Source organism: Pleurodeles waltl, chromosome 2_2 (genome assembly GCF_031143425.1).
Source record: "Pleurodeles waltl isolate 20211129_DDA chromosome 2_2, aPleWal1.hap1.20221129, whole genome shotgun sequence".
NCBI classification, from domain to species: Eukaryota; Metazoa; Chordata; class Amphibia; order Caudata; family Salamandridae; genus Pleurodeles; species Pleurodeles waltl.
Genome location: NC_090439.1, coordinates 213,122,683 through 213,147,168, shown reverse-complemented (window position 1 = coordinate 213,147,168; position 24,486 = coordinate 213,122,683). Strand labels below are relative to the sequence as shown.

Sequence of the window (24,486 nt, the reverse complement as noted above, 5' to 3'; positions counted from 1 at the left end):
CTGAAAGAAGCCCGTGATAGAGAGGGCGCAAATAGAGACATAATCCACCTACTTTGAGTAAAAACGACAAAGATAGGAAGGTATTCTGGTAATATTCACCATACGGCCAGACCACTATGAAATACTGTATTAGAACCCAGAGTCAAGAAGGGATTCTTTTTCCTTGTGAAATATGCTTTCTCTCAGTTATTTAAAACCTTTATGTAATTTATATGTTTTAATGTATGAGCATGGTTTTGTTAACTTTTTTTTTGTTGAAGGACTACTTTTATGGTTTTAATTAACTAATAAAATAAACAATCTCTCTCTCACATGGCAAAGACTGCTTTTCTTTACATCGTGGCAGGGATAAGCAACAACTTTGATATCAAAAGACAATAACGTGAGCATTAACTAAAATTACTGTTTTGCGCATTAAAAAAACCTCATTCATAATGAAATCATTTGAAATGTTCGAATTTGTACGTTTTATCAATATTGAAACAGGCCATATTCATTGAAATTACTGTTCTGCAAATTAGAGGTTACTTCAAATATTTAAAACTCTTTCATCATGAAATAATTTGAAATATTCATATTTGTACATTTTATCAATATTGACATGGTGAAACATTTTAAATATATATTCGGTATTCTGAAAAAACAGGTTCAATTATTTTACATATTTATTTACCAAAGATCTTATCAATTGAAGAATTGGAAGGCAGAGTACAGTTGAAGACCGAGAACTGTCTTTTCAGTCTTTGTGGAATATCATTGCGTCCTCCTCCAGGGTGGATCATAGCGGCCATGAACTGGATGTCTACAATGTTCGTGAATTCCCCAGGTTTCTCCAAGTTATAGAACCCGTTCTGCTCCATGAGCTGTCGAACAATCTCGTTTGTAACCTAAAGCAACAAAAGAGTCCTTCGGATTACATCAATGAAAAATAAGTACAAATTCAAGGAGAATTGCTTATGTGTTGCATGTGCCACTTTAAAATAGGACCACAAGTTACCTGTTTAATTTTTGTGAACCTCTATTTAAGATTTTTATTCTGAGTTATGTATCAATTGAAGTTTAAAACAGTTGTGAGAAGCCTAATCTATACAATCACAAAAAAGACTTCCAAATACTTTTTGGCGTATGTAGACTGAGATACAACCACCAAAGATGGCAAGCGTTTATATCTAGTGTTATACTGGCAGCATACAATACTAATGTTGTTAACGTGTCAAATTGGTGCTTTCACATTTCTCACTTGTGAACGAAACAATGTAACACCTCTTAACAAAAACAGTCTGAATATGATCCGTAATTCGAAGATCACAAATGGAGTAACATGGACACATTCGGACTAAGCTAGAGGACATGATTAGAACAATGGCTGGGTGGAAGGTCATCTGAAAGGAAGCAGCAGTTAAGGCTCCAGTCGAAGAAAGTGTCTAGAGGAAATGTATGCTGCTAAGTCATCAGCATTAAAGTGCAATGTGTATGCAGTGAGAACTGCGTTGAATGGAATCTGGGACAGACATTAACAGGCAAGCTATATGCATTACAACTGGATTTATGAGAGGAGGTGACAATGAAGATAAAAGGACGAATAGGGGGCGGAATGTCACCAAAAGGACAGTCACATGAGGTAATGAGGACAGATGCAAGTCAGTAAGATAGAGGATGCTGCCTTAAAAGTAATGGCTGAGGTTATTTTGCTTCCTGAGTTTACAGATGTTCAGATGAACAATCTCCTTCCTGTGGAGAGATAAACTACATCCTAAAATATTAAGCTGGTTGAATTGGTATTCTGGACGTTTTATATGAAGGTGATTGTAAGTCAAGCAGGATAATTGCCATACACACTGAGCTTCTATCAGGGGCCAAAAATGCCAAATTACGGTTGGTGTAATATTGTTAAAGCAATGGGTGCCTGAGATAGTGAGTGGCAGTGCAATGTACAGCCTTCACTGGTGTCAGGAGTGTTTTCTACATCCAATAAGGAGATTACTGCCACAATCCAGTCTGGGAACGACTAGGGCCTAAAGCTTTCCATGCTGATTAGATACGTGATGTTCCTGATCAGGTGAAGAGGAAATTGGAAGCCTTTCATCATATTTTGAATTTTGCAAATCTAGTATTTGACAGAGAATCCATGTTCTGTGAACGCCTCTAGCCTTTTCAGAATAGGTAGTTTAGATTGTGAAGAGGAAAGGAGCTGGAATTCGGCAACTTAAGGATTCATCTTCAGAGGATGATATGACAGCCAGCTCTGTGTTTTACCCAGGCAATGGACTAGGTATATGATAAAATGTTCTACTGCCATTGTGCAATACATCTGAGCTTCATTAGGGCATTGGCGTGTTTTTGCTGTTAGCTAAGTTCTTATATCAGATCAACCCCTCTAGTGATGAATGTGTAGAGACCCAAAGGCACACAAGTAGTGTGGGAACTAGAGGAAACTTCAAATCCTTTATCTTCACCATTTGTGCACAATCATGAGGCAACAAGGTTAACTTTTTGAAAATATTTCCATCAATACCAAATTGTCGCTTGATAGTATGTAAAAGAGAGTATTGGTTTACTGTATCAAATCATACCAAGAGATCCAGGAGAATGAGCATGCATGTCTTCACCTGTATCAAGGATGTGAAATGCACCATCAACTAAATCAAATCAAATCATTAACATTTATAAAGCGCGCTACTCACCCGTGCGGGTCTCAAGGCGCTAGGGGAAAAGGGGGGGTTATCGCTGCTCGAACAGCCAGGTCTTTAGGAGTCTCCGGAAAGCGGAGTGGTCCTGGGTGGTCCTGAGGCTGGTGGGGAGGGAGTTCCAGGTCTTGGCCGCCAGGAAGGAGAAAGATCTCCCACCCGCCGTGGAGCGGCGGATGCGAGGGACAGCAGCGAGTGCTAGGCCAGAGGAGCGGAGGAGGCGGGTGGGGACGTAGAAGCTGAGGCGTCTGTTGAGGTATTCCGGTCCCTTGTCGTGGAGGGCTTTGTGTGCGTGGGTGAGAAGTCGGAAGGTGATCCTTTTGCTGACTGGGAGCCAATGCAGGTGTCTCAGGTGTGCGGAGATGTGGCTGCTGCGGGGTACGTCGAGGATGAGGCGGGCCGAGGCGTTTTGAATGCGTTGCAGGCGATTTTGGAGTTTGGCTGTGGTCCCGGCGTAGAGGGTGTTGCCGTAGTCCAGGTGGCTCGTGACGAGGGCGTGGGTCACGGTTTTTCTGGTGTCGGCGGGGATCTAGCGGAAGATCTTGCGGAGCATGCGGAGGGTGAGGAAGCAGGCGGAGGACACAGCGTTGACTTGCTTGGTCATGGTGAGAAGAGGGTCCAAGATGAAGCCGAGGTTGCGGGCGTGGTCTGTGGGGGTCGGTGCGGTGCCGAGGGCCGTGGGCCACCAGGAGTCGTCCCAGGCGGACGGGGTGTTGCCGAGGATGAGGACTTCCGTTTTTTCAAAGTTCAGCTTTAGGCGGCTGAGCCTCATCCAATCTGTGACGTCCTTCATACCCTCTTGTAGGTTGGTCTTGGCGCTGGCGGGGTCCTTGGTGAGGGAGAGTATAAGTTGGGTGTCGTCGGCGTAGGAGGTGATAATGATGTCGTGCTTGCGTACGATGTTGGCGAGGGGGCTCATGTAGACATTGAAGAGTGTCGGGCTGAGTGATGAGCCTTGGGGTACGCCGCAGATGATCTTGGTGGGTTCTGAGCGAAACGGAGGGAGGTAAACTCTTTGGGAACGGTTTGAGAGGAAGGAGGCGATCCAGTCCAGGGCCTGGCCTTGGATCCCGGTGGAGCGGAGGCGGGTGATTAGGGTGCGGTGACAGACGGTGTCAAAGGCAGCCGAGAGGTCGAGCAGAATGAGGGCGACTGTTTCACCGTTGTCCATCAGGGTTCTGATGTCGTCAGTGACTGAGATGAGGGCGGTTTCAGTGCTGTGGTTGGTTCGGAATCCGGTTTGTGAGGGGTCGAGCAGGTTGTTGTCTTCCAGGAAGGTGGTCAGCTGTTTGTTGACGGTCTTCTCTATTACTTTGGCTGGGAAAGGCAGAAGGGAGATGGGGCGAAAGTTTTTTAGGTTGCTCGGGTCAGCCGTAGGTTTCTTTAGTAGGGCGTTGACTTCGGCGTGTTTCCAGCATTCGGGGAAGGTAGCAGAAGAAAAAGAAGAGTTGATGACGGTCTGGAGGTGCGGGACGATGATGTCGTCGGCTTTGTTAAAGATGAAGTGCGGGCAGGGGTCCGAAGGGGCGCCGGAGTGGATAGAGTTCATGATGGATTTGGTTTCTTCCGTGTTGATGTGGGACCAGTTGTTGAGGGTGATGGCCGTGGATGCCGGTTCGGTGGTGTATGGTTGGGTCTGGTGTCCGAAGCTATCGTGGAGGTCGCTAATCTTGCGATGGAAGAAAGTGGCGAGGGATTCGCACAGATCCTGTGAGGGCGTGACGGCGTGACAAATAAAAGTACTTTGTGTGCCACAGCTTAATCTGAAACCTTACTGGTGACCCCCTAGCATGTGCCTCACAGTGATGAATACGTTCAAATATGTATCTTTGCACCTTTTGGCACTGTTTGCTATAAATGAGAAGACGCTAGTCAAGTAACAGGGATCATCCGAGGTTTTTTTTAGTTAATCATGAGGTAGTCCATTTTACTTTTAGAGTGTGAGGGAATTATGCTAGCAAAAGTGAGGCAGCTGTTATCTGGAACCAACATGGCTGTTCAGTTCAAAAGACCCTTCAGTACTGGCAAGAGTATTGAGTTATTGATTTAGCAACATGCTATAAGTGCATCAAATTATTTCCAAGGGTTTACAGTGATAGAGGGAAAATTCCTACCATCGTACTGTGGATATACGTTTTAGTACTGAAACTAGTTTAGGCATGACGGAAGTTGAGGTGTCAAAACTAATTTTATGGCTTTTCTGAGCAACCAATTATCCAAATTCATTTTATTTCTCTGTCAAGTGTCGCTGTTCTTTGAAAACAGATAATAGGTATGGGTTTGAAGGCCATACATGCCCCATCCATAGAAGCATGGCTTTCCGACGTAATCTGGTGGAACTTGGCGAAAATAGCTTGCCTTCATACAAAGTCGCTGCAGGGGGTTGGGTCAAAAAGCACTAGTGGCTTGGGAGGAAGCACTTGATAGGTTTACTCGGAACTAAGAAAACCTACTGCCGTGAACAACATGGCCTATGAAAACTAGGAAACGACTTCAATGATAGTGAGGACCTCAAAAAGAAGATGGGAAGCAGAGACAATTACCTATGGCATGAAGCGATAGTGTTCTCTACTTCACACGAGCCCGCCACATTAAAGAGAACGGACATCATCCTGCATAGTGGTCAAACTGACCAGAGAAGGCAGACATTCATACGACTCCCGATTCCACCTGTTTGTGAGTACTAAGTGGGGTTGGGCTTTGTTGTGACTGCAGATTAGTAGTATACGTGAGAAAGGAAATTATACCTTTCCAATGCCCAGACTACCTGAAATTACCATTTTACCCCTCTTACCTTCCATTTCTGATGATGTCCCACATGAAAGTATGAAAGCCACAACTTTTTTGATTTTAGCTCCCATGCATGTTTTTTTACTACAAAGATACACATACGTCCTCATATAGGGCTAGCTGTACTAAACATTTTTGCGCTCGCAAATGGTCGGCCCGGTTTACAGAATCAAGCCGTTTGCGAAAATGCCTTTTCTTATGTACAAAGTCCAAATTGAGACTCTGTAGCCTGTTACTGAATCGCAGTTTGGGTTTGTGAATCGGTATTTGCGAAGGGTGTGTTTGGGGCGTCTCTTTCAAATATTGATTAGCATTGGTATGTACAAATGTTTTGCAATCACTAGCAAGCAAAGGGTGGGTTCAGAGCCCACTGTAAGTTAACAATACGTCTCACAACAGATAGCACATACACTATCTAGTAGCTAAGATGCAAATAAATGTTGTTTTGTTTGTGTTATATGAGAATGGAGGTCTTGCACCTCGAAGAGCTTATTTGGCAGGTGATAAGCATATCCAGTGTGTCATGGGACCTTATGCAAGGAAGGAATATGGCCCTCTGGCTGCTGTCTGAATTATAAAACAGCACAAATCAGGATTCAGTCAGCCACTCAGGCCTGTGGGTCCTGGTGCCTCATTAAAATGGAAGCTGTGCCCCAGCTTTTGTTTACTACTCACCCTACTCCACAATCCTTCTCAGGGTGAACCATAAAACTCACTGAATTAAACCGTGCTAATCTGCTCGTTGCTTGGCAGAAAATCACTCAGGCTTAATTTAGAGGAACTGTATAAAGTATTTATACAGCACACACACAGAATTAAAGTGAAAACACAACACAAGAAAATCACAAACCAAATTAGGAAAATGGAGAACATTTTAATAAATAATAAATAACAACAAAATTTATCAAACCAGATCAGTAAAACTGTAAGTTCATAGCACCAACAAAGCATATCTAGTCGCACAAGACCAGGGCAAAGTCAAAAGTTAAGGACTACTACAGTAGAATGTGGATTGGATACAAGAGGTGGATTGGGCCAGTTCTTGGCTTATCTTCTGACTTAGAACATTTAAAAAAAAAAGGTGCAGTAGAAAGTAGCGTTCAGCAAGGCAAGGCAGAAGGCTGTGTCCAGGGAGGAGCTGCCAAAGAGGAGCCACTGGGTGAAGTCTTGTGAAGCCGTCGATGATGGTGGGAAAAAGCCTTGCGTGGCAAAATATGGATTTCTAGGCTGAGGAGGTCATCGTCAATGGTGAAAAGTTTAACCTTTGGACTTGGATAACTTTTTGGAAGTCAAAAACCTCTAGTGGGACGAAGCAGAAGGCTGTGCTGAATAGGTTCAACAAGATCAGTTACATCTGCTGAGAGGTCCAATTGAAGAGGAGTTTACGTTGTGGCGAAGAAGGGGGTGGTTGCAATAGCAAAGTCAAGCTGACCTGCCATGCACATTTGGTGGATTGGCTGACAGGTAGGTCCCTGTCTCCTGTTGGTTCTCTAGGAAGCTTTGATGAAAATGACTTAAGTCTCAGGTTTTAGGGTTATGAAGGAGCGGCACATCTGACACCACTTCAAAAGGTCCAGGACCAGGGGGCCCCATTTGGGAGCAGGGTTGAAGGCCTAAAGGGCTTGTTATGTCTCTGTAGCTCACACAGGAGTCCAGCCAACTACCCCTTTGAGTCACTTCCGGTGGTCATGGTGGTCCTGGGTTCAAGGAGTCCAGTTCTCCTTCAAGTAACAAGGCAGTCCTTCATGCAGCACGGCATTCCTCTAGTAGCACCAGGGCAGTCCTTGGGGGATCAAGGCAGCTTTTCTGAAGTCTTCTACTGGCCCAGAAGTGTACTGAAGAGGTGTCGTGAGGGTCCACTATTTATACCTGGTGCCAGTCTTTGAAGTGGGGGGATTCACTATACTACCCCCACATCTGGTTCTAGAAAGTTCTTCATTTACCCTCACCCAAGACTCAAAGAAGTCTGGGGTGAAAAAAGGCTGATGGCAGGGTCATTTGTGTGTGCTGGAGGTACACCCTTTGAAGTGTAAGTGGGGTAGGAAATAGCAATGCTCCCTGCCATCCTGACAACATCTAGTCCCCTTTTGTCTCACTGTCTGGAAGGAATAAACAAAAACAAACAGCAGGGTAATTCATAGTTATATGGCACAGGACACTGGTATATTGCAATTCACTTGGTCTAAACGTACAAGTAACTTACCTTCGGTAACAAAATATCTGGTAGAGACATATTCTAGTTGCATATTCCTTACCTTAGAATTTCTCCCAGGCGTCAGACTGGATCCGGAGATTTTTCTTCGAGCAATACCGTTGTGCGTCAGTAGGTGGCGTAGGTCGACTCCGCAGGCATCATGGTCGCCGTGATGATGTCAGGAGTAGTACATAGACGCCACCCTCGCGCAGTGATGTCAGTTTCTTTTAACGACTTTCCACGCCAGAGCGCAGAGCAGCTAAGAACACTGGGATTGGTGCGTCAGAGCTAAGGACCTGAAAGGGGGGAATCCCTGTCATTAGAAATCAGTTCCCAAGCGGGGAGGATGGGTGGGCGGGAAAGGAATCTGCAACTAGAATATGTCTTTACCAGATATTTTGTTACTGAAGGTAAGTAACTTGTACATCTGATAGAGACTTCTAGTTGCAGATTCCTTACCTTGAAATAGATACCCAACAATGCCATCCTCGGTGGTGGGCTGCAAACTAAGATCATACTAGAAAGTCCTGCAGGACTGAACGACCAAAGTAGCCGTCACGACAGACCTGACTATCTATGCAGTAATGCTTAGCAAACGTGTCAGGAATGCCCACGTAGCTGCCTGACAGATATCCAGGACAGGAACTCCGCGTGCTAACGCAGTGGATGCAGCAGTGGCTCTGGTAGGATAAGCCTGCAAGACGTCAGGAGGTTGCTTTTTTGCCAATGCGTAGCACATTTTGATGCAAAGAAGCACCCATCGAGAGATGGTACGCTTCTGCACTGCCTTCCCTTTCTTCGCACCCACATAGCCAACAAAGAGTTAATCGTCCACCCGGAAGTCTTTAGTATGATTGAGATAGAACGCCAACGCTCTTTTTGGGTCCAGACAGTGGAGTCTCTCCTCCTCATGGGGAGGATGTGGGGGTGTGTAGAAGGAAGGCAAAGTGATGGACTGGCCTACATGAAATGGTGTAACCACCTTAGAAAGGAAGGAAGCTCTAGTGCGTAATACCACTTTGTCAGGGTGCACAGACAAGTATGGAGGCTTTGAAGAAAGGGCCTGAAGCTCACTCAACCTGCGAGCAGAGATGATAGTGATGAGAAAGACAGTTTTGAATGTGAGGAGCCGCAAGGGACAATTATGCATTGGCTCAAAGGGGGTACACATCAAGTAAGTAAGTACAAGATTAAGATCCCACTGAGGCATGATGAAGGGAGTGGGAGGAAATAAGTGGGTGAGCCCCTTCAAGAACCTACTCGCAAGAGGAGATTTAAAGAGTGAGGGATGATCAGGAAGCCTAAGAAAGGCGGAAATGGCAGACAGATACCCTTTAAGGGTGCCCAATGCAGAGCCCTGCTGGGCTAAAGAAAGAATGAACAGAAGGACCTCTGAAAGAGGGGCAGAAAGGGGGTCAACAGATTTGTTGGTGCACCAAGCCACAAATTTGTTCCAACAACAGGCGTATACAGTTTTAGTCGATGGACGCCTGGCTGCCAAGATAACATTGCACTTCGGGTGGAAGGGCAAATGCCATCAACTGTTGCCGCTCAATCTCCACGTATGAAGGCGGAGGTTGGACAGGTTCGGGTCCCCTGCTGCTGCGACAGAAGATCCGCCCGAAGAGGCAGTCTGAGTGGAGGATCGATGGACATGCTCAATAGCTCTGGATACCACACTCTTCGAGCCCAATCCGGAGCCACCAAGATAACTTGGGTCCGGTCGTACTTGATATTCTTGAGAACTCTGGGCAGAAGAGGGATAGGCGGTGAGGCGTAAAGGAGGCCGTAGTTCCACTCAAGATGAAAAGCGTCTCAGAGCGAGTGCCACCTTGGAAACCCCAACGTGCAAAATAGCTGATATTGCACGTTCTCTGCGGAGGCGAACGGATCTAACCAAGGCTCTCCCCACTTGAGAAAGAGACCTTGAGCCACCTCCGGATGGAGACGCCATTCGTGATCGACAGTGCGTCAGTGGCTGAGTTTGCCGGCTCTGGCATTAAGAGAGCCCGCCAGATGTTGAACCATCAGGGTAATGTCCTGATGTTCCAGCCATGTCCAGAGGCGTACTGCCTCCTGAAAAGGGTTCCAGAACCCTACCCGCCTTGTTTGTTGGAGTACTACATGGCGGTAGTGTTGTCCGTGAACACCTGCACTACTTTCCCTTTGAGAGAGGGAAGGAATGGTTTCAACGCAAGTCTGACCACTCGGAGCTCAAGCATATTTATGTGGAGTCCCGACTCCGCCGGAGACCAGAGGCCTCTGATCTCTGCCTCTCCCAAGTGGCCGCCCCAACCCAGAAGCAACGCATCTGTCACTATAGAGAGATCTGGTTCGAGAAGGGAGAGGGATCTGCCATTGACCCAATTGGGATCTGAAAGCCACCACTGCAGGTCTTTCGCAGTCCCCTCCGAGATCTGGACCATGTCGGAGAGATTCCCCTGATGCTGGGCCCACTGGAACATCAAGTCCCACTGCAGGATGCAGGAGGCCAAGAGGCCCAGAAGCCGCAGAGTCTGTCTTACCGAAACCCAAGACCAAGGCTGAAAGATCGGAATCATAGCCTGCATGCCTTGGACTCGCTTTTCGGGAGGATAAGCCCGAAACTGCACTGTGTCCAGAACAGCTCGGATGAAAGGGAGCGTCTGAGAGAGAGTCAGGTGTGACTTCGCCACGTTGATAGTGAACCTCAGCTGGTGCAGCAGGTCCGCCGTAGTCTGAAGGTGGGAGACCACTGTCAGGGTCGAAGGCGCCTTCAACAGCCAGTCGTCTAGGTAGGGGAAGACTGAGACCCCTAACCTGCGCAGATGAGCTGCAACCACCGCCATCACTTTCAGGGGCACTGGTAAGGCCGAAAGGGAGCACGGTAAACTGAAAGTGCTCGTGACCTACCACAAATCGTAGGTAACGTCTGTGGGCTGCAGGATGGGGATGTGGAAATAAGCGTCCTGCAAGTCCAACGCTACCATCCAGTCTCCTGGGTCCAAGGCAGACAGAACCTGAGCCAGGGTGAGCATCATGAACTTCTCCTTCTTGAGGAAGTAGTTCAGGTCCCGAAGATCTAGGATAGGGCGCAAGCCTTTGTCCTTCTTTGGTATCGGAAAGTAGTGTGAATAACAACCACAACCTACTTCTGGCACAGGTACCCTTTCTATAGCTCCCTTGGCCAAGAGAGACGCGACTTCCGGGCGGAGAAGCACCAAATGATCCTCCGAAAGGTGATGGAAGGATGGTGGCATGTGTGGTGGTGCAGATGCGAAAGGGAGGGAGTAGCCCTTCCGAATTATATGCAAAACCCACCCGCTCGTGGCTATATGTTCCCAGTGGGGCAGGTGATGGCGGATTCTGCAACCAACTGGGAGGGAGTGAGGGGGTGGACTAGGAAGGTTTGGAGGCTGCTGCGGGGGCAGAGGTGGACTGGACAGACCTCTGGTTCCCTGTCCCACAGGCACATGGGATTCCACGCCCCCGGCCACGCATAGGCTGTCCAGCGTGCATGGCCCGGTGGCTGGGTTGAGGACGTGACAGGGAGCCCCTTCCGTGGCCACGAAAGGGACGAAAAGCGGACTGTTGGGGGCGTGTTGCGGAAGAAAGGCCAAGGGATCGAACCATAACCCGGGAATCCTTGAACTCTTCAAGGACGAGTCCACTTTGTCTCCGAAGAGATGGGTGCCATCAAAGGGCATGTCCATGAGTGACTGCTGGACATCCCCCGAGAAGCCAGAAGTACGTAACCAGGCATGGTGCCGTAAGGCCACTGTCGTTGCAACCAATCTGCCCAGAGAGTCGATCGTATCCAGCCCACAACAGATCGTGAACTTTGCTGTGCCTCTCCCATCTTTGACTGTTTGGGAGACGATAGCACAGGCCTCCTCCGGTATCTGTGGCAAGACTTGCGCAACCGTATCCCACAGTGAGTGGGAATAACAGCCCAAAAGACATGCTGTGTTCACAGACCGCAGCGCGAGGCTGGAGGAAGAAAACAACTTCTTACCAAATTGTTCCAGCCTTTTGGACTCCCTATCCGGGGGTGCAGAAGGGAACGCACCAGAAGAAGAGGTCACCTGGATTACAAGACTCTGAGGCATAGGATGTTGAGACAGGAACTTTGGGTCGTTCAGCGCAGGCTGATGGCGGCGAACGATAGTCCTGTTCACAGGAGCCCCGGTGTTGGGTTTGGACCATGTACCCAAAAGGACATCAGTGAGGGCCTCATTAAATGGGAGAAGGGGTTCAGATGTAGAAGCCCCAGGCTGAAGCACCTCCGTAAGGAGACTAGACCTGACTTCAACAATAGGTAGCTCAAGGCCAAGGACCTCAGTCGCCCTACTAACCACCATACTATAGGTAGCTCCCTCCACCGTAGCCACGGTAGGAGGAGACAGCATGCTAGCATCAGGGGAAGTATCCAGACCACTGGTTTCGCCCAAGTCTTGTGCCCAGTTCATAGTAGGGTCTTCCTGGTACTCATAAGGGTCCAGGGACCCTCCAATTCCTCCCCGTATTCGTACCCATAGGAAAATGGGTCAGAATCCGACCTCGGGCGAATAGGGCCCACCGAAGCTGATGGTGGCATCAGCCGACGCCGCTCCGACTCCGAGTCGTCGGGAATGAGAATTGGGTCGACGTCGATAGTGGGCACTACCGACACCGGGAGCGTCGATAAACAACCTGGCACCGGGGAAGGTCTCGATTGTGCGACCGTCGTCAGTGTGGATCTGCGCACGGATCTGGAGGGGACCTCGGTGGCCGGGGCCGAAGCCGCCGGCGTGGAACCCGAAGGCCCCTCAGCCAAGCCCCTTGGGCCGGAATGCGCCGTATCAGGGTCGGCACGCCCAAAGATGAGGTGCCTGGCCTCGTAAGACTCTTTGAGTTGGGCGGGGGTCGCTCCGGCTCCGGGAAACTCGGGGAAGCGCGGAGTCGACCCAGACATAGGCTCCAAGGGTGGAGGACTAGTGTGTGGACGCTTGTCCCGCGTTGCGTCGGCCGAGCGACGGGGTGAAGTTGGAGAGCGATGGGACTTCTTGGACTTCTTCTTCTTCTTACCTTGACCCGAGGACTTCGAAGAAGACGAGTGGTGATGGCTCCACGACCGATCTCAAGACCTTCCTCTCGAGCGAGATCGGGACCTACGCGGAGTCGAGTGCCGGGCGACCATCAGCTTAGGGACCGCTCCCTCAAAGCCTTCGGATGCATTGCCCGACACTCAGAGCATGACTTCGGGTCGTGGTCGCGCTCGAGGCACCACAGGCAAACACGATGAGGATCTGTCACCGACATCATGCGGTGGCAGTCCTCGCACGGCTTGAACCCGGTCTTCGGGGACATCCTTGACACACCAAGTGTTGCACCAAAAAAGTTTGACAAAACGGTCGAATTCCTGCCTAAAAATAGCCGAGGGTGGCTCTCTCTCGGATCAGCGCATGGCGCGGAAAGAAAAGAACTGACGTCACTGCGCGAGGGCGGCGTCTATGTACTACTCCCGACGTCATCACAGCAACCACAACGCCTACGATGCCTGCGGATTCGTCCGATGCCACCTACCGACACGCAAGGGTATTGCTCAAAGAAAAATCTCCGGATCCAGTCTGTCGCCTGGGGGAAAATTCTAAGGTAAGGAATCTGCAACTAGAAGTCTCGATCAGATCTTCAACACAGTCATTCACAAGGAAGGTAGGAAAGGAAATGTCTTCACAGAAGGCCATCTGGATGGTGATGAAGTACTCCTGGGCTGTATTTATGCCCCAAATTTGGAACAATCCATCTTTTGTGCCTCCCTGTTCACAATCCCAGCCCAATAAATAGATATTTCCTTGGTGTTGGGGGGAGTCTATAACTATGTTCTTGATCTTCATCTCGATAGATCCCACCCACCGCTCCCTTAAGCCCTCGTGCATCAACTCAGCAGTTGACCTGTTGGATCCAAAACTGGTCTGTATCAGACACCTGGAGAGCACACAACCCACACCACCGGCTATACTTGTACTGTTCAGCTCCCCATTACTTATACATCTGCCTAGACCATTTTCTAGATTCTGTAACTATACTACAGTGACTAGCACATTCTGACTACCTAGGCCGAGTCATTTCCAACCATGCAGCCAATATCATAGACATGGATTGGAGTGCACCACCCCCTCCAGTTCCTACCTCGCGACTACTCTGAGAAGTTTTTGATTGACCCAATCTTCCACAACACCCAAGTTACCCATATCAGTTAGTATTTTGCTGAAAACCACTCCACACCCTTCTCCAGAGCTACTGAGTGGGACTCCTTTAAAGTAGTCACTGGGGGCATGTGCATCCAGAACATAGTAGATGTCTGCTGAGTGTTGGATAGGGACATCATGGACACCAAGAAGTTTTTGTCTGACCTCGACTGTCAGGCCCCTCACAATAACGATGTGTGCCAGACACTGGCGGCAGCCAAAGCAGGTCACATTTTTCTCATAGAGCACATTTAGTGCTACAATTTTGCAGCATATACAGCCTGGATAAATGCCACAGGGGACAAACCTGGTCGCCTTCTTGGCATGGCTAGCCCGCCGGGAGACCAACACTCTCCCATCACTAAAATAGCCCCAGACGCAGGTCTGACTTTAATTTCCCAACAAACCATACTGCAAGCTTTCTACGACTACTGCTCAAAATATAGACGCTCCCTGCTCCGCTCCACTCCCCGGTGCAATGGAGGGATTCCTGACCCTCCTGCCATAGCCTACCATCTGTGCCATCTAGGGCGAAGAACTCGACAACTGGTACTACAATCGCTTCTCCGCTCACCTTGTCTCCAAATTGGCTGATATGTACAATGAAGCACTCATCCCTGGAGTGCTCCTGATATCCCTACAGTAATCCCTCCTTATTGAAACAGGACAGAGATCCAACTCGCCTGTCCTCTTACAGGTTTGTTGCCATTCTGGGCATGGATTACAAAATGCATGGCAAAATAATCGCTGTTACCTCCAGATACTACCTACCATCGTACACCCCTATAAAAATAGGTTTGCCCTGAGGTGCAATATGTCGGGTAGCCTCAGAAGGGTAATCCATGTGATGAATCAGACCTCACTGCAATACTCCCAGGCAACGTGCCTTATAGTAGATCTAGATAAAGTTTTTGATATACTATCCTGGGACATCCTCTTTGTGGTGTTAAGGCCAATCGGCCTTAGTAAATGACTCCTCATCTACACAATGCTGTTATATTCCGCCCCTCCCTCTTGTGTACTGTTGGACCTGGCCTTATTTGCAAGGTTATCTGCAAACTTTTTGCCTTCTTCCTCCTACTTTTTCTGACCTGTTTTGTTGGCTTTAGGACTCTAGGCACTTTACCACTGCTAACCAATGCTAAAGTGCATATGCTCTCTGTCTAAAATGCATTGGCAATTGATTTATCCATGGTTGGCATACTCGATTTACTAGTAAGTCCCTAGAAAAGTGCACTATGTGTGCCCACGGCTTGTAAATCAAATGCTACTAGTGGGCCTGCAGCACTGATTGTGCCACCCACATGTGTAGCCCTGTAAACATGCCTCAGACCTGCCACTGCAGTGTGTATATGTGCAGTTGTAAACAGCCATTTTGACCTGGCAAATGTACCTACCTGCCAGGCCCAAACCTTCCCTTTTACTATATGTAAGTCACCACTAAAGTAGGCCCAAGGGAGCCCTATGGGCAGGGCACAGTGTATTTAAAAGGTAGGACATGTACTGGTGTATTTTACATGTCCTGATTGTGCTAATTGCACTGCTCACTTCGTTTTTCACTATTGCAAGGCCTATCTTTCCCATAGGATAACATGGGGACTGCCTTGAAATATCTTTCAAGTGTAACTTCCCATTGGGAGCAGATAGAGATGTGGAGTTTGGGGTCTCTGAACACACAATTTAAAAATACATATTTTGGTTAAGTTGGTTTTTGAACTGTAAGTTTGAAAATGCCACTTTTAGAAAATGGGCATTTTTATTGCTTACCCATTCTGTGCCTCTGCCTGTTTGCTGAATACACATCTAGGTCGGCATGGCAGTTGGGCTATTTGTGTATTCACTCTGGACAGTTATTCGAAGAGAGCTGAGGTGTGCCCTACATACACTGATGACCCATCAACAGACTGATGGGTATTCCTGAGGTAGAGTGGTGGGAGGAGGTGACACTTGCATCTGAATAGGGCTTTGCTTGTCCTCACACAGAGCAGTCACCAACCTCCTGTAGTGTGTCTGGGGCCAGGGTGGGGAAATGCAAGGTTTTGTGCACTACAAAGACTTCCCTTTGAACTTTGTCTACTTCAAAGACAGAAATGTGTATTAGTACTGGACCTCTGACAACACACAGTTAGAACACTTCTGGACTGAGAACATTCGGCCAGGAAAAAAAGCTGGATGCTGTAGGAGGGACTGCCACTCTCCCTGTTGCTTTGTCGTGCTAGCCTGCTGCTTGCTGCTTCTGTCCTGGGAGTGAAAGGACTGGACTTTGCTTTCTACATGCTGCTTTGCAATATTCTCCAAGGGCTTTTTCTGAACTTGCGTCCTGTTAACAAGTATCAGCAACATCAAAGACTTCACCTGCCAGGGTCTGGGCTCTTCTGCTGAGAGCCCTGACTTGCCAAGTGGTGCCAACTCCAGTCCCTGGGCCCTTGAAAGTGTAAGCTGGGGACCTGAAGAAGAAAATCCATGCACTGAGCAGCGATTGTCCTGCGGCTGAAGAATCGACGCAGCGCCTGCCTCTCGGCTGCAGAATTGATGCAGCGCCTGTTTCACGCCGGCTCCGTCAACACAGCATGTCTGGATTTTCCATGCATTGTCGCTGGGCCGTGAATTTCTCATCGACCGCTCTCCTCAGTAAGGAACTGAGGCAGCGTGTCCAGAAATCAACGCATTGCCTTTCCTGCGAGGAAAGAATAGATGCATCACCTCCCCTGCCAGTAAGGAACCGATGCATCACCCAACCTGCGTGGAAAGAATCAATGCATCATCTCCCCTGCACAGAAAGGAACTGATGCATTGCTTTGCTTTTCGCCACCTCACCTCCCCTATGTCCTGCATTGTCTTTGTTTTTGAAGCACATCAGGTACTTTGTGTTAAAAAGATACAACCATTGATTCCTATGGATTAAGGCACATTGAGAGCTTTAAAAAATGATATCTTTCCTTGTGTATGTTGGATATTTGTTGTTTTGGTCTTGATTTTCTCAGATAAATATTGGCTATTTTTCTAAACTGGTGTGGAGTACTTTTGTGGTGTGTTCACTGTGTTACTGTGTATGTGTATAAATACTTTACACGTTGCCTCTGCGATAAGCCTGACTGCTTATGCCAAGCTACCAAGAGGTAGGCATGGGTTATCTTAGCTGTGTGACTCCCTTACCCTGACTAGAGTGAGGGTTTTTACTTGGACACGGTGCACACCACTGCCAACTCAAGACCCCATTTTTAATACATACAAATTGGCTGCCTAATCTTGACCCCTATCATAGTGAGCCACGACACACCTCAGGCTGCCCCTTATCCTCTGTACTCTTTGCCATTGCCATGGTGCAACACTCCAGATTACAGTACCCACAAGGTGTCGCTATATGCAGATGACCTACTACTTTATCTTGGGGGCACCACAGCGAGCACCAAGATGATATATGCAACCTTCTGGGATTTTGAGGTGGCAGCAGTAGGCCTGCAGTTAAACTGGGCAAAAGTGTGTGACTTCCCCTAGCAACATGATGTGCCTCCCTCCAGATCGTCCACCTAGGCGGCGCGCAATTGACATAGGCAGAAGCTTCAGTCCGCTTCCTAGGCATTCACTTGCACTGCCTGCCCCTTGTCCTCGCAGGCAAAATTGCCCTCTTAAAAATTATCAACCTTCCACGCTTATTTTACCATTTCCTTAATGTACTGGTTACTTCCAGGACTTAGATTTGATGCCTGTAGACCTGCTTTGGGATAGCAAATGGCGGAAGATAGCTTTTAGCGAATTACAAGTGCTGGTGGCCTGGGGCGGCCTCACGCTGTATCCTTTGAGTCATACTACCTTGCAGCACAACTCCAATGAGTATGCCGATGGTTGGCGGGTAAGAATTTATTTGAAAACAGTAGCAGGAATTACCTCCTTCCCCCTGATACCGTTCATCAGCTATTACAACCTACTATCAAAATACACCGTTCATGGTCCTTACACATCTGCTGTGGCCAGGAAATGCCTCGCTGGGATCTTCCAAATGACACGCAACAAGAAACCCTATGCTCCTACTAACCCCATCCAGGGACTACCAAGGTTTCCCAGGGTCCTTCACATCCGACCACCTCTCTGCTTGGCACACTCAATCCATAGAGACTGTAGGCAACATTTTCCAAGACAATCACCTGCTTACATTTGACCAGCTTTGCCAAGACTATGGCAAACCCCTACTTCAGTATCTCCTTTACAGGCAGCTATTAGAGACGTTCCAAACTCTGTGGCGCACAGTGAATGAAGAGCCCTCCACCCATGCTGTCATACACACTCTTCACAGCATGGGGGTAGGAAGTCACTAGGTCAGATGATTATAAAAAAACACCAGGGAACATGTGGGGGCCTCCCTGGCACACCTTCGTCAAACATGGAGGAAGAACTGACCTGGCCCTACATGACACGGAATGGAACACGGTCCTAGAATCCCCCCAAAGTATCTCTTGCAATGGACGGTTCAAGACTATCCAATATATGTTACCTCACAGGGCCTATCTCACACCATCTAGATTAAACTACATATTTCCTAAAGGGCACCTGACATGCCCCAGATGCCAGTCCCAAATGTCCGACCTTCAACTTATGCTATGGCCATGCCACAATATGATGCACTATTGGTGCATCATACACAATACCCTAGCAACCATAACTGATCTCTGTAAGCTGAACTCCTGGGAAGCAACTACTCTGGGAATTTATAAGCGGGGCAAGAACCACAAATTGCAAGCACAATTCGAAATTCTCACCCTACTGCTGGCTAGACAAAACCTTATCCGAAACTGGATAGCCACTCAAACCCCCTTGATCTCACAATGGCACAGAGCATACATCTGCTGGGGGGAAGCAGAGAGCACCGCCCTACATTGGGAGGAATCCCAACATCTCTGTAATCAACCCATAGTAGCAGCCTGGGACACACTGCTTACCCAGTTTCGATAGTTGACATGAGAGCCCCCCTCCCCGAACATGAGCCTTCCCACTTATTCAATTCTAATCATTATCCTTTGCCAGACCCACTGTCCCCTTACACTCACCTAACTGATGCTGGGTGTCCCTCTCTCCGATTTCTCCCAAGAGGTGGCCCCGGCTGACCAAGTAACTACCCTAGAAGCCACAGTCCCCAGGAATCTCCCACCCACACATAATCCCTCCCTGAGCTCCTCCTTTTGTTCTCACTCATGCTACTACCTAGTTATCCCCCCCCACTTCACAACTGCCTTCACTGCCTCCTCCTTTCTCCTTTGTTGTTCAGAAGTCCACACACATCATCATGTTGAACCTGGCCTTCACACACAAAAGTGGATTTCCTGCAAGTGGAACCTTCATGCGTGAGCAAGTCATACTATCTCAACACGTATATATTTGAATGTTAAACCTATTGTAACTCATAAAGTGGAACTGTTGCCTTTCCTAATAATGCATATATTGCTTTCCTTTGTTGTTGTTCTTCCCAATTCTCTCTGCTGTGCCAATGAACATTGATCAAATGCTATGAAAACCTTAAAAAAAGTCTTTTTTTTAAAAACTAAAAAACAAATTAAATGCATAAACTAACTGAGCTGGTAAAGTCAGGTGTCTGGGAATGTTTAGATCTATATTTAGACCCACTGGAAAGGGATTTGCTAAGCTATGAGAATGGCTCTTGGTAGTGTAGGCGGAGGAATTCTGAAAATGCTTCTAACCCCTTTTTGCTTATATTATTTGGCATTGCATGTGTGCTTGTTACCCAAAAATTTTGCAGAGGAATTTTACTGTGAATTGGTATGGATTGCAGGAATATATCAACCATGAGAGGAAGAAAGAGAAAGAGGCTTCATGTAAAGTTTGGATGAATTGCAAAGTGAACTTTATGACATCTTAAAGAACATGGGCGAATCCAACAAGAAGAGCCCAAAATTAATAAATGATGTTCTGTAATAAAGAACTGAATAGAATTGATGATTTGAAATCATCATGTGGATTAAGAGAGCTGATTTCTCTGCATATTAAAGATTTCATAAATTGGTCTGACGCTAACCTAGGTTGTGTTTACAGTGTCCTCCATCTTGTAGCCACATCAGAAATTATTGCGTTAACAGTTATCCTTCCTGTTATAAATAAAGAATTGCAAGACTCACACTAGTAAACAGAGAGGGTTCACAGAGACCTTTCTCCCACTGTACCTAACCAAAGACGTTACAACTGTCCCAGGCTATTGCTATACAATGTATCAATTGAATTGCCCAAATAAACGGTGAGAATGTATGTAGACCCAGTGCACTACTACCACGAGAGAAACTTCTAATAAACTCTGTAGTAAGATGTTTGTTCTTGCTCATTCCTTTTGGGTGCATATCCTGAGAACCATGTCCCCATGTAGAATGTGTGAATGTCTTTGTTAGTAGTCCTATAAAGGATGTATAGCTTTTTGTGCACAGGAGACTCTTTCCCTACCCTTATAAGGCAAAACTATGCCAGATTTTCCTTTGTGTACTTGGCCGCTGAATTTACTTATGGCATGTTCTATGTAACTGCCTATTAATTATTTATACAAAGCTTTGAAACAGCAACCCGTGTCTGTAATTAGAATATTTATCACCGGCTACTGAGCTTAGTCACCTGGAGAGAAGTGATGGCTTCAGTTAGGGAGCACCGAAGTCTGCACTGGGACTACACCGCTCCCGGTCCTTGCCGTTGGAATGCCCCATGAGTTGCTATTTATGATAGTTTTGCACGCCGGCAACAGTGTTACCTGCTGTCTGAGTACTTCCGAGAGCTTAGATACATAATACTGCGCAGTTAGCATGAGTAAAGGTGCAGTTATGCTATAGCTTATTTGGTTTGTGACAAGGGTACAGAATCTGGAGATTAAGATAGCGTTCATTTTCAAGGAAATTAGTTAAAAGTAAAGGTAATGGAGAGGGTAGGTATGCTGCATTTTCTAAAAGTACAAAATGTCCCAAAAGCTGATGGAGTCTTTTCATCCAGTGTTAGTTGGCCACTGCATATATGTTCGATGTTCTGAGCAATATTGGACAAAACACTTTTCAAAAGTGTCCTGAACAGTGTGTAGTTAGATTGTGCTGTAATGGCAGGCTGAAGGATGGCCAACATTTACTACTCCTGTGGTTCAGACCCCAGGTCTCTGTCATTCAAAACAAGAGCAAGAGAAGTGATTTTTAAAGCTGGTTTACAAAGCACTGCATTTCTGCTAACCACGCTCATGATTCTGCAATCATTATATTCTATCAATTAGGTTGATAGGAAGGCACATGTAGACTCTGTTGCAGTAGCTTCAGAGTTCATTGACAAAGTGCAACAAGGATGCATAAAAAAACAGTAAAAAATGTAAAGGTTATTTTCTGTCCTATGTGCAGGTCGTACATGCTCAACTAAGGGCAGCAGTTTGGTTAAATTAAGGGGCATATTTGTGAGAAAGTAGTGCATCTGTCCTGATGAACCACTTTTCTTGCGTCCCCCTTTACCCCCCCCCAACTCCACCATGGTTGTGCCGTGTTTACAGTATGGCACACAATGGTGGTCATTATCACAACAGCATCAAAATATTTGATGCTGTTTTGGCACTTTGCGGCTCGCAGCGAAGCATAGGGAGGCCCATAGATAATTATGGGTGCTTCACTTTAACGCCTGCCCTGAGCAGGCATGAAAAATATTGGACAAAATAGCACAGCGAAATCTTGTAAATTTCATTGCATCATTTTTTTTGGGCCTCCCTGCGTGGGAACAGTTCCCCTTGCATACATTATGCCTGGTGTAGGAATAATGTGGCGCAAGGAGTTGCAAATTTGTAAATATGGTGTGGGGGAATGGCCACCTTAATGCCACCTTCACGTCATAAAAATGACGCTAAGGCGGTGTTAAGGTGGCGCAAGGGACTTATAAATCTGCCTCTAAGTTCTCTCCAAACCATTGCCAAATTGTAGGGGTACTAGGCAGGGATGTCCCCTATCCCTCCTTTGCTTTGCACTAGCTATAAAACTGCTGGAAGTAGGGCTAGGCTAGGTACGATGCCCACGTCTAGGGATTTGATTGAAGGGAGGTGACAGAGGATATAATTGCGCTATATGCAGATGATGTGCTGTTGTGCCTGTCCCACCTATCGGTCACAGGCGGTGCATATGTTCAAACTGTTCAGACCGCATCCGGTCTACAGGTGAATTGGAAAAAATGTACTTTAGTGCCTGTGGGGGTGATCTGGGAGATGCAGATTGGTGGGTGGACATAATGATCAGTAGTCTCTGCTTTCAATATTTGGGGATTTACATCACCCTTGAGCCTGCCCTCACACGAAGTGTCAATCTTGGCCTGCTTACATACAGATTGACATTGAATATGGTCAGATGGATGGTTGCCTCGGAACATCTTGGGTCAAACCGCATTGTTTCAGAAGATAAGCCTGCCATGCCTTCTTTATGCTTTCCAAAACCCTTTATCGGTTAGCCAACAAGCCTGTCTTTGAGCCCTGATGAACAAAACACAAACCTACCTTTAATCTGAAAAACTGTCCCGGATTGCAGTGTGCAAATGTACTCAGTCCACCTACAGTGGAGGAATGATTATGGTAGAGATCAGCTTATATTGTTTGGCTTTCCAGATTTTGGTGGTCAACAATTGGCTCAGTGGGGGAAAGTTTGGCCCTGGCCTTTTGCCTAAAAGTATTCTTTATGAGATATAAACACATTTTAGGCATGCCGTAAGGTGCTCTAGTCTTTCAGATCTTGTCTAAAGTTGTGAGAGCTGTATTCTTGGCATGGTGGTCCACATTTAGGTGGAAATGGTGTAACCAGAGGATCACACTAGAAACTCCACTGTGGCAGGGAACCTGGTTGAAACAAAGTGCGCGGCTGGTGGGATTTGCCAGATGGGTCCTGATTAGTATTTCAAAAGTGGGAAAAGTCTTGAAAGACACTAAAATGTGGTCCTTCACTGAGCTCTAAGCAGACTTCACACTTCATAATTCCCAGTCTTACTAGTATTTGCAATTACAAGATGCACTCACACAACAAACAGACATACTAAGTACGGTGCTAAAGTTCAACTCACTAGAAGCCAGGGTTCTGGAGGTCCACTGGAAAGTGTGGGATCTCTATCATTTATAGATCATTAGTGACTCGCTCCATACACTAATTTGGGAACCTCGGAGCACAGTGAAAAACCTGGGTGGAAATATTAGATGATCGTGATTGGTAAAATGCTTGTATGGCCCCAAGAGTATTGGCCATTTCTTGTGACTCTGGATTATCCAGCTCAAATATTTTCATGTCTCTTACCTGTAGGAGGCTGGCCTGGTGTGTGGTGGGTACCTATGGTATTTACACCTTATACCAGATCCAGGTATTCCTTACTAGGGTAGTGTAGTCAGTGTCTAGAAGCCAGCCAGCCTCCCTAGAGGTAGCTGAGGATGAGCAGCCAAGGCGTATCTAGGAGACATGCAAAGCTCATGCAATACCACTTAGTACTTACACACATGAAAGAAAACACTCTGTGTTACAAAAATAAAGATACTTTATTTTGGTGACACAAATACCAAAAATACCATAGAGACTATACTCTCTTAGGAGGTAAGTAATACACAAATTATATACACTAGAAATAAGCAGAAAAACAGTTCGAAAACAGTGCAAATAGTGAAAATCACAATAGTTAGAAATAGGCCTAGGGGGAGCACAAACCATTTACTAAGAAAGTGGAATGCAAAAGTCGGTCCCCCACCTAAGTAAGTGTAGTGTGTAGAGGGGGGCTGGGAGTATTAGGAAAGCCCAAAGGTAAGTACCACACTAGTAGGAAAATAGCTCCCTGTTGAGGTTACCACCCACTTTGTGCCTGATATTGATGCTGACTTGACTGAGAAGTGTTCTGGGACCCTGTTAACCAGGCCCCAGCACCAGTGCTCTTTCACTTAAAATGTACTATTGTTTCCACAATTGGCACACCCCTGGCACACAAATAAGTCCCTTGTAAAAAGTACCAGTGGTACCAAGGGCCCTGTGACCAGGGAAGGTCTCTAAGGGCTGCAGCATGTGTTGTGCCACCCTTAGGGACCCCTCACCTAACACATGCACACTGCCATTGCAGATTGTGTGTGTTGGTGCGGAGAGAAAGGCAGTCGACATGGCATCCCCCTCAGAGTGCCATGCACACAAAATACTGCCTATGACATAGGTAAGTCACCCATCTAGCAGGCCTGACAGCCCTAAGGCAGGGTGCGCTATACCAGAGGTGGGGGCATAGCTGCATGAGCAATATGCCCCTACAGTGTCTAAGTCTATTCTTAGACATTGTAAGTACAGTGTGGCCATATTAAGTATATGGTCTGGGAGTTTGTCAAAAACGAACTCCACAGTTCCATAATGACTACACTGAATACTGGGAAGCTTGATATCAAACTTCTCAGAATAATAAACCCACACTAATGCCAGTGTTGGATTTATTACAAAATGCACACAGAGGGCCTCTTAGACAATGCCCCCTGTATTTTACCCAATTCTTCAGTGCAGGACTGACTAGTCTGTGCCAGCCTGCCACTGAGACGAGTTTCTGCCACCCTGGGGTGAGAGCCTTTGTGCTCTCAGAGGACAGAAACAAAGCCTACACT

The 24,486-nt window shown here is 47.0% G+C and overlaps 1 protein-coding gene across 1 annotated transcript in view; it reads right to left on the bottom strand.

Annotated features, from left to right (window-relative positions):
* DNAH5 (dynein axonemal heavy chain 5) overlaps positions 1-24,486 on the bottom strand; it is a 4,110,061-nt gene that overhangs the window by 1,106,487 nt on the left and 2,979,088 nt on the right. The window contains exon 49 of the mRNA XM_069219645.1: positions 674-887. Within this exon, the coding sequence (XP_069075746.1) occupies positions 674-887 (214 nt within the window). The remainder of the gene's footprint in view (positions 1-673; positions 888-24,486) is intronic.